Source organism: Momordica charantia, assembly GCF_013281855.1.
Source record: "Momordica charantia cultivar OHB3-1 chromosome 6 unlocalized genomic scaffold, Mcharantia_2.0 BLBB01000006.1, whole genome shotgun sequence".
NCBI classification, from domain to species: domain Eukaryota; kingdom Viridiplantae; phylum Streptophyta; class Magnoliopsida; order Cucurbitales; family Cucurbitaceae; genus Momordica; species Momordica charantia.
Genome location: NW_028275164.1, coordinates 21,068,470 through 21,079,320, shown reverse-complemented (window position 1 = coordinate 21,079,320; position 10,851 = coordinate 21,068,470). Strand labels below are relative to the sequence as shown.

Sequence of the window (10,851 nt, the reverse complement as noted above, 5' to 3'; positions counted from 1 at the left end):
ATTATCAACACGACCAGTAACAAGGCTCGCCATCTACTGGTAACCCAAGCTGCACTGCTACATCTTGTAGAGTGATAGTGCACTCTCCATCCGGCATGTGGAATGTATGAGTCTCTGGCCTCCACCGTTCCACAAATGTAGTAATGAAATGCCAATCTAATTGGATGAATCTTGGTCTGGCAAATCCGTAAAATCCAGAAGCGCGCAATGCAGGTTCAATCAAAGGATGCAATGGAATGGTGCGATCCAATACTGCCTCTCTACGTCGGCAATGCAACTCCTCGTTACACTGACCTTGCCAAACTATCTCTGATCGGTGTCGAGCTTGGTCATACAATACAGAACGATCGATAGGACTTGGGTTTAATTCCATAATCTAATATGATAGATAATCATTAGTTGGAAACTTAAATTTAAAGTTTAAAACAATAGTCACAACACAGAGAATCAATTAAACTAAATGTATAATCGTATAGAGTTTTTATGAAAAAATTAAATTACATCGACAATTAAATTAACATAAATGATTCAGACTAAAGTTTTCAATTACATCAACATCTATGAAGGTGCTTTCCATCGTCTCGAGGATCAGCTTCTTTGATTGTAACTAAGTTGATTACAAAGCCTGCATCTTTGTTGAACACTTGGTTCTCCCCAATCCATCTCGTTATGAATACGCGAACTGAATACGCGAGCTCCTTGGTCTTCCAAGCAATCTCAATAATGTTGGATCGGGGTGCAATATAGGTAAGTTTGGGTGAGCGATCCAATAATCTTCATGTGGGATTAGCTAAAATTGAGGAGCGTAAGACTTAGCATACCACGAAAGCTCGTAAGGATCTTCAATGTAGTCCTCGTAATTAAAGTTTAAGTGTGAACAAACTGCCATTAAATGAGAACATGGCATGCCATACGTTTGCCACTTGTTGCATGTACATGAACGTCCTTCGGCAATAATTCTCACTATTTGTGTGTTCCCTCCTTTCGAATTGTAATAATGAAGCTCTGTTTTCACATGAAACACACCAACGACTCGATCATAATTGACTACAATGTGTTTGGTGGATCTCGCCGCCCATCTAACAAGTTTATCGTAAGCATACTTGTTAAACTTGATAATGTAAGTTAACAACATTGACATAATGCAAGGACATTAAACAACCGATTAAAAAATACCTGGTGTATTTTTCGTTTCTACTTAAAGCATCTCTTGTCTCCTCCCTCCGTTTCTCGAAATATTTTACGCACCTGTGGAATGTAAGTTCTACCAACGCATGATGGGTAACATCCGAGCTCCTTTCAACACCCCATTAATGCATTCGGAAAGATTGGTTGTCTTCCACCCATATCTAAATCAACCATCATGTGACAGGGTCCACTTCTCAATCCCAATGTTGCGGAAGAAATTCATACAAGAGCTATTCAGTAATTTAATATTTTCCACCTCGTTATACTTTCGAATTTGGAATTGAGCACCGGCACGATATACAGAATCTTTCAATTCGGTACACTTGTATTTATGGTTGAAGTTGCTAGAAACATGTCGTAGACAGAATCTGTGATGCGATTTAGGTCTAGTCCAACCATTATCTGAATTATTAACCGTAGAGATAATACCACCATGTCGATCTGAAATTAAACATATCTCTTCATGCGTAACAACTTTTCTTAGGTTTTTTAAAAACCATCCCCAGGTCTGACGACTCTCTTCGTCTATAATGGCAAAAACAAGAGGTAACAAATGTCCATTTGAATCGACTGATGTTACAATCAATAGGTTCCCCTTATACTTTTCGTAAAGGTGAGTACCATCTATTTGAAGCACGAGGCAAAACTTTTGAGAGGCTGCAATGCAAGGACCGAATGACCAAAATACAGAATGAAGAATGTCATGACCCGGTTGTCCATAGTTCCTAATTTTCCATTCAACAATTGTTCCTGGATTAGTGTGTTTCAACATGTACATCCACTTTGGCAAAAGTTGATATGACTCATCCCAGTCACCAAAAATACGAGCCAAAGCTTTTGTTTTTCCTTCCCAGACCCTCCTATAAGGAACATGATATCCAAATTTTTCCTTGATCAAATCTCGAAGTATCGCAATACTCGTAGAAGGATTAGCTCTCACTGCATCACAAAATTCTCTACTTATCATATTTGAATCCAATTGACAATGACTTTGATTAAATTCTGTATATACACAATAATGTTGGTCCACGTACTTTGTAATCTCCCATAGGTTAATACCTTTCTTAAGAATCGCACGAAGTCGCCAGTTGCATCCATCTTGCCACTTCTTACATTTAACTGCCCATGTAGGGTGTCGACTATACAACTGCGTAAGGGTGGTGACTCTTTACAGCAAAACGTTTGACGATATGTTGCATAGTTTTTTTTTATCATTACACATGAACCCTTTGTACAACATATCATTTTCAATTGTCACTGGTCAAAACATAGACTCGTGTTCTGCAATACTGTTAACACTGTCCATGTCATTAAATGTTTGAGAAGGGATCTCATGTTCACCCTCGAGTTCCAATTCATCAAACTCATCATCTGTCGCTATTCTGGGTTCTATAAACCTATTATCAGCAGTTAAGTCCGTATCTTCATCTAAATTAGTCGTTGGAGGTACAACAAACTAAGGTTCGGAATCAATGCATTGACTATGGTCAAGACATTGGCTGGGTCCCTCGAGGTCCACTGATTCAAAAGGGATATCATGTTCACCATCGAGGTCCAATGGGACATTCGTCATATTTCTAACATTCACATATAATTCCATTAATTGTGGACATGGCGGTGCAATAGAGAACATTAAATTCAATGCATTCTGGTTCTCTAATGGAATATGAATGTATTTAATGGAACCCGATGGTGTTTGATTAGGGTGTCTATAAACAAGTTCTAATTTATGATCTTATGTTTTCTCCTCTCTTTAGGAGAACATATAATGGTGACCTTAAGTTTTCCCCTCTGGAAAAATACTCATAATCAATGTACGCTACAAAACCTACTTTTTTTCTATGATTCACATAAAACTTCGATTCTGACTTGAGCATCAAAGTGTGTGTGGCTAGTAAAACATTGATGTGTAATCTTTCTATTTTGAATATTTCGTTGAATTCTTTTTATTTTAGAGGATTGATGCAAATTTGGTAATTTTAGTAGGCCAAATTAATATATCAACATTTGGCGTCGTTTGTGGGAATGACAGAAGCAATGCTCAAGTTACATAAAGAGTGCTCAAGCAAGAAGTGGCAGAAGAAATGCTCAAGCAACTAAAGAGTGCTCCATTAACAAAAGCATTGTTCAAGCGACAAAAACCGTAGAAGTAGTGCTCTATCAAGGGAACACGCTGATCATAGTTTGACATAAATGAGAGTATGAAAACCTTCATAAAATCCCATAAGGAGAGCAACAAGATTTGTACAAGTGCAATTACACGACCTTAAGGAGACGAGGTCAGATCGTACCATCGGTTCAGTGTCTCCAAAAGATGACAACTTAATCTCCAATGGAGAAAATGCCGACCGGAGCCCCAACTGCATGAAGTCACCCACCTTAGGGAGGAATGACAGACTTCAGAAGAGAAAAAAACCCCATCATCTTTCTCTCGGTTCATGGCTTCTTTCATTTGTTGTGTTGTCTTCTCTATTTGATCGGACTTTGATTTTCATCTTAATTTCATCCATTTATGTCTCGTTCCCTATTAATTATTCCTTCCTACAAAATATATCTTATGTGCATAAATCTGTCATAGAGAATTCGAAAAATAACAAATAATCTACTTATAATTCTCATGAAATATAGCTCACATAGTGTGCTATTAAGTAGCCATTCAGAGATCCACCATAACTCAAAAGGCACTAGAAGACTTTGTGAAAATTCGAAAATCAAAAGACTTTAAGTTGGATCGTCTTTTCACAAAGCCGAAGAACTTCACCAAGCTAAACTATATGACCAACAAAATTATCTTCCATAACTTATTAGGTGAACAACTATGAAAAATCGCGTAAAATGAAATAACTAGACCCAACACGAAAGTCTTATTACTTTCGAGATACAGATTGACTGCCACATGATCATTATCAATTTAGTCGAATCTCATCAAGAGAGTGTCCATTGTTTTTCAATATACTAATACAGATTTCTAAAAGGAGTAGGATATTGTTTTCTTATAAGGATATAATATTGTTTTTCATATAAGGATCAGAAAATTTGAGAGAGCCCTTTTGTTTAGGTTTTGTTTATGTGTTGTTGTACATCAAAGTGGTGGCTGAACGTGTAGGTGCATGAATTTTCAGAGGGCAGCGGCGGTGGCATTTGACAGAGTTTTAGAGGCGAGATCTCAGAGTTGTAGAGCATCATCGACAACCTATTCTCAAGGGTATTTGGTGAGATTTTGCATTCCTGTTTCCTAGAATTCTATTATTGTAGTTCCTAGAAGCTAGGTGGCTTTTGTCGAGGCCTCTAGATTTGAGAGATTACTGTATTTGCCCATTGTATCATCCTAAAATCATAGTAGAACTTGTTGTCGTAGAAGACTAGACGTAGCCCATGGTTGGGATAAACCAGTATAAATTTGTTTGTCTTGTTTCTATGTTTTCCCTATTTTCTCTAATTATTGTGGTTGGCTTATTTTCATTAACAAATTGTGGAAGTGGAAAATATTATTGGTAAGTAATTTTCCCATTCAAGTGGTATCAGAGCAGTAAGGTTCTGTGTCATGGGATCTAGTGGAAAGTCACATCACTAAATCGATGAGGTTTTGAGATTTGATGGAAAAATTTTCGGGTGTTGGAAGATGCAAGTGATAGATCTTCTTACATACAAGAAGATACACAAAACACTCAAAGAATGACTGGCTACTGGGATGATAGACAAGGAATTGGTGGAGATTGATGAACATGCCTTGCGATCATCAAGTTGTAGTTGTCGATGAATGTGACAAGTCTTGTAGTGAGTCAGAAAATAGTGATGGGATTGATGAAGGTGCTGATGGATAGATATGAAAAACCCTCTACCAATAGTGAGGTGTATCTCATTACGAGATACTTTAGCATTCATATGAAGGAAGGCGCGTCGATGAACTCCTGCATCAATGAGGACACTCAATTGATGAACTAGCTGGAGTCAATGGAGATCATTATTTCATATGAGGTGAATGCTATAAAGTTGTTGTCTTCTTTGTCTAAGATTTGGGAAACAATGAAGACGGTGGTGTCGAATTCATTGGGGATAAGAGTCTGAAATTCTCAGATATCTGTGATGCTGCAATTGCTGAGTAGATTTGCAGTAAATGAAGTGGGAAGAATTCTGTATCCACTTCTGGTAGGAAGAACTCTATGGAATTACGTTAGTAGTGCATAACAAAGGCAAAGGTAAAGACAAAGGGAAGATGAGATATGAGAAATAGCAGGAACATAGCCAAAAGAGTAGGAGTAGTGAGATTGAATATTTTTATTGGCATGGGAAAGGCCACTTCAAGAAACACTACAAGAAGCTTAGAGAGAGTAAGGAAAAGAAAGTCTAGACAAATGTGGTGTTAGATGACATGTTGTTAGCTTGTGTTGATAGCGACACGATATTTGTGGATTCATCATCAGAATAGGTAGTGCAGTGCAGCTTTGGTACATGTATCTCCAGACAAAAGTTGGTTCACATCCCTCATTACCTACAATCATGGCATGGTGAGGACAAGGAATGAGAGACTTTCCAAGGTCAGAGGAATTGAGGAGTTGCGTTTGAGGACTGATAGTAGGATCGAGTTAGTTTTGCATGGTGTCAGGTATATACCCAGTTTTAGGATGAATTTGATATTAATGGGGAAGTTGGATGATAAAGGCGATAGAGGTGAGTTTACAAAAAACAGGTGGAAACTCATGAGGGGATATGAGGTAGTGGTTGTTGGCCATAGAGAAGCTTCAGCGTATGTGTTGAGGTTTGACATTGCTAGAGGATCGGAGAAACATGTTATGCACAAGGCTGCAGATAGTTAAGGGGGAGACTTGAAATAACTAGCAGCATTGACAGTCACGACAAATTATGAGAATCTACCATCGCTTCAAGTAAAACAGTTGGGAAATAGAGGAAAGGGAAAGGGAAATAGCTCAGCGAGTTTTTTAGTAGACTGTCAGGATAATGTCCCAGTTGTCAGGTGAATTAACGAGCTGATGAAGTCGCATAGGCAAACAAATGTAGTGAGGAAACATACTACAGTTGGTGCTGAGGTCGAGGGTGATGTCTCTAGAGTGGCAATGGACTTGGGTAGCAGTGCTAAGTCATCAGAGGGAAACCTTCCTTTAAAGGTCGTTGGGTTCGATCGAGGAAGGAAAACATAAATGCAAGAAAAAGAGGAAACTGCATCGGGGAACACTTAGATCAAGTGGGAGCACGTGGCTGTGTCTCTAGTGTCTAGGAGACAAAACTACGTAGGATTGCTTAGTCTCGGAGCAATAACAGACGGAGTTTGGTTGGGGCCGAGCAATTGTTGATCAGTTACTGTTGGTGCAGTTAGAACTGTGCCTTGGTGGGGTTGCCAAAATGATGAGACACTATTTGTGCAGTAGGAGGCAGGATCAATGTTTTATCTACAAGTGGGAGATTGTTGGGATAATGTAGCCAAAACAGGAAACTCATGTCTTACGAAGAAAATGATTTTCAACACTACTACAAATTCCTATAAGGGGTAAGATATTTTTTTCTTATAAGGAATATAATATTGTTTTTCTTATAAGGATTGAGATATTTGGCCTCCTATAAATAGAGTCCTTTTGTGTAGGTTTTGTTTATGCGTTGTTGCACATCAAAGTGCTGGCTAAATGTGTAGGTGCACAAATTTTTAAAGGGCAGTGGCTGTGGTATTTGATAGAGTTTCAAAGGTGGGATCCCGAAGTTGTAGAGCATCATTGGCAACCTATTCTCATGGGTATTTGGTGAGGTTTTTCATTCATGTTCCCTAGGATTTTATTTTTGTAGTTCCTAGAAGCTAAGTGGCTTTTGTCGAGACCTTTAGATTTGAGAGATTATTATTTTTTCCTATTGTGTTATCCTAAAATCATAGTAGAACCCGTAGTCATGAAAGACTGGATGTAGCCAGTTGAGGTAAACCAGTATAAATTTGTTTATGTTATTTATGTGCTTTCCCCATTTTTCTCTTATTACTGTGGTTTGCTTATTTTCACTGATGAACTATGGAAGGGAAAAATATTATTGGTAAGTAATTTTTCCAACAAAAACAAGTCAAGTTGGTTAATAAGCCAAATAGACTTGATTAAAAGCCCATTGTGTCGATCAAGATAAACGAGCCAAAAGACCGATCAATATCAACGAGTCAGAAGGCCGATCAATATCAACGAGCCAAAGGACCAATCAAGATCAACCAGCATAAGGTGATCAAGACAACTAGCGAAAAGGTTGATCAATATCAACGAGCTAGAAGGTCGATCAAGATAAACAAAGCCGAAGGCTGATCAAGATCACGACCAGTAATAACCACAAGGAATGGTCGACAAAGAATGACAGACCAAAAATGGCCAATCAAGAATGATCAATCAACTTTCTTCCCCTTTATTGAGGAACATCATTTTGTGTTTCTCTTCTTCTCAAACTAGCAATTCTTCTACTTTATAGCCCAACATATAAGATATTTCAAACTAAGTAGCGATGAGCAAACACATTTTTTCAAGATAATCCAAACAATAGATTTACATTAAATACTCTCAATGCACAAGTCCGACATTTCGTCTAACTCATTATATTCTACTTTGAAGGTGGGGGCTACTCTTATGGGTAGGAAAATGCTCGTTGTTTCCCTAATTTGAATTCCTCAAAGGCATTCGAATTGTCCTTAAAAATTTGGATGCCCCTCATTTTAGGAATCATAGAAAAGAGAAGATATTCTTGTGACCTTACATTTTCCCTTTTATTTATAACCAGATATTTCTAGTTACTTTAAGTTTCTCCCTCTATAAATAGAGGGAAAATACTCATAATCAAGGTACGTTACAAAAATCCAACTCTTTTTTTTTTTTTTAACACAAAGTTTCGTTTTAACTTAAGCATCAGAGTGTTTGTGGCTAGCACCACATCGGTGCGTAATATATCCATTTTGCAGGTTTCATCGAATCCCTTTTATTCTAAAATATTGGTGCAAATTTGGTCATTTCTATATGCTAAATTTATGCATCGACGATCACTACATTAAAACTTAGACTTATACATTTATGGTAACCAATTATTTATTTATTTTGAGATAAAACAAACAAAACAATAAAACAGGGGATATTAAAAAAAACTCTCCTCAAAAGGTAAATGTGCGACGTCTTCACGCACAATTCGCTCCATTCTTGTAGGCATTTCCTCTAACTAGACGCCATCGATGTTCTCCTCGACGACAAGCTTCGCCGCTGCATGCGCCACCTGATTGCAACTGCGGCGACAATGGTAAATTTCGCATCTCTTAACAACCGCGAAAGAGTTTTGATTTCATCCATAATTAACCCTAACTGAGAAAGATCTTCTTTATTTGAATGAATCAGTGAGAAAACACTTCGAGAATCAGTTTCAATAATCAGCTGGGTGAATCCCATCTCAATCGCCGTCCACAAATTGTCTCTGATCACCATCGCCTGAGCCTCCGCAACAGATAATAAGCCTCGCCTACTCTGAAGAAAGGTAAGGTAAACTTCACCTTTTTTGTCTCTGATTATCGCTCCCATTCCAAAACGTTTCTCCTCCGCTCTAATTCACGCATCCGAATTTAGCTCGACTGGGGGTTTCCACCGATTATTGCTGAAGCTCATAGTTTTATTAGGTGTGTCCCTTTACCTTTTCTCTTTAGTTTCGGTATTACAAATAGTAAATTGTTCAATGTATTGCGGAACCCACTCCTATAGCTGCTCCCCTCCTGCTGGAAGACCATATCAATGGTTTTCAATCATCACTTCCTGATTTCGTTCCCTCCATACCATCCACATCATAGGCAACAACAGATCAAAATAAGCTTTTCCCACATTGTCTTTAAAACACCACAACAAATCCGGAATATTGGCCACCTTTTTTGGCCATTCAGTGTAGTAATATGGGGTACTTAACCAAACAACTCTTCTGTGTTTGCAGTTCCACAAAGCATGAAAAACATCTTTTCTGCTTGCATCACATCTTCCACACCTGTCATAAGTTTGTACTCCACGTGTACACAAATTTTCCCCAGTTGGGAGAAAATTCTTATGCAGCTTCCACCCAAAAACTTCAATCTTGTTTCGGATCTTTGAATTCCACAACTACTTCCACTCTTGCTCTGTGTTTTTAGTCTCAGACTGCCTTGGCCTAGGCTTCCTAGAATTTGCAACATGATAACCACTCTTGATCGAGAAGACACCATCTTTAGAATGAGTCAACATAATCTGATCTCGACAGTCATTTCGAGGGAGGGGAATCCTAAGGATCTTGTCAGCTTCCTCTCCCTCAAAATTTTCAGGGATCAGAGGCTCATTCCATTGTCCTCCAGGCTCGATTAGATCAGCCACAATCCTCGGCCTATTTTCCTGCCTCCTACTCTGATAACATTGTAACCAATTCTGATCACTACAAGTTTTTTTAGCACCAATGCTCGAGTGATGTGTTCAAATCTTTCATAGTAGTGTTACTTATAAACTTTGCTTTTAATTTAGATTAATTATTGATTTTCTTGCATTTTTATCTTTTTAATTTCAATCCTTATTTTTCTCGTGTCTGTTTATTTGTTTTTCTATTATTAAGTGATATTTGCATCTAACTATATCTCTCCCAGATAAGTTAGGCCTAATGCCTAACCAATTCAATCCCAATATCTCTATATAAAATTATAAATTATAAATTGATTAAGAATAAGTTATTTATGTATCTCAAGATTTAGAGATTACGTGACTCAACCAACCATTTCGTCATTAAATTATTAAGATTTGTCATAAATTCCCCTCCCTCGGAGTGCTAGAATCTAAGCCTAAAATCAAGTTTCTACAATAGTAAAAAAAACAACAATAAAAACACAATAATTTAAACAATCATAAAAAAAGAAAAGTAATTTGAAAATTAAAAGCAATCAATTATAAAATGAATAAGCTCCCTCGAGACTCTGGAAGAAGGGATAAATTCAACATAATTTAAAAATAAAACAATTAAAATTTAAGAACAAACAAGAAACTAAATATGAAGGAGGAAGAGGAATATATATGAAGTATGCGTCGTACAAAATTACTTATTTTCTCTTGTCCAATCTTGTCCGACGAAAGATTCACAAATTTATGTCGAAGAAACAAATACATATATTGTTAAAGGGTTGACAAAAAGTCTTAGACCACGCACACTGAATTTACGTGGAGGACAACCTGAACACCCATGGTGGAGAACCACTCACCACTTCGGCAACCATGGGCCATCTCAGGTCAACCCACCAAGGAGGTCCACCATCCCTGCTGCGCAAGCTCTCCTTGCCCAAGGCAGACGTGTGGTAGGTCCACCTCAGCCACAAGCCAGATTGGTTACCTCGACCACAAGTCCGGTCGGCCACCTAGACCACATGTCGATCCACCTCGGCTGCCAGGTCTATCAGTACTGTCACAAAGCCAAGTTCACATCGAGCACAAGCCAAGTCTATCACCTCGACCACAAAGCTAAGTCACCCCAACCATAGCTTAGCCCAACCATTAAGAGATTACTTACTTGGAGAAGAAGAAATCCCATGCTAACATTGGTCATCCCATAAGCCTATAAATATAAGGGAGTATCCACAATTCAAGTATCATATTCCACTCCATTCTTCTTTATTCTCGCAAAGCTTAAGCTCATACCCTAACTTAAGCA

The 10,851-nt window shown here is 38.1% G+C and overlaps 1 protein-coding gene and 1 long non-coding RNA gene across 2 annotated transcripts; one reads left to right on the top strand and one right to left on the bottom strand.

Annotated features, from left to right (window-relative positions):
- Positions 1–1,354: 1,354 nt before the first annotated feature.
- On the bottom strand, positions 1,355–2,155 carry LOC111021011 (uncharacterized). Its single transcript, XM_022297835.1, has one exon. It carries the CDS (start codon positions 2,153–2,155, stop codon positions 1,355–1,357), a length of 801 nt encoding a protein of 266 aa, XP_022153527.1.
- A 6,092-nt stretch (positions 2,156–8,247) lies between these two features.
- Positions 8,248–9,702, top strand: LOC148210916 (uncharacterized). Its single transcript, XR_015791756.1, has 2 exons — positions 8,248–8,451; positions 8,547–9,702. It is a non-coding gene; the product is annotated as an uncharacterized LOC148210916 (long non-coding RNA).
- The last annotated feature ends 1,149 nt before the right edge of the window (positions 9,703–10,851 follow it).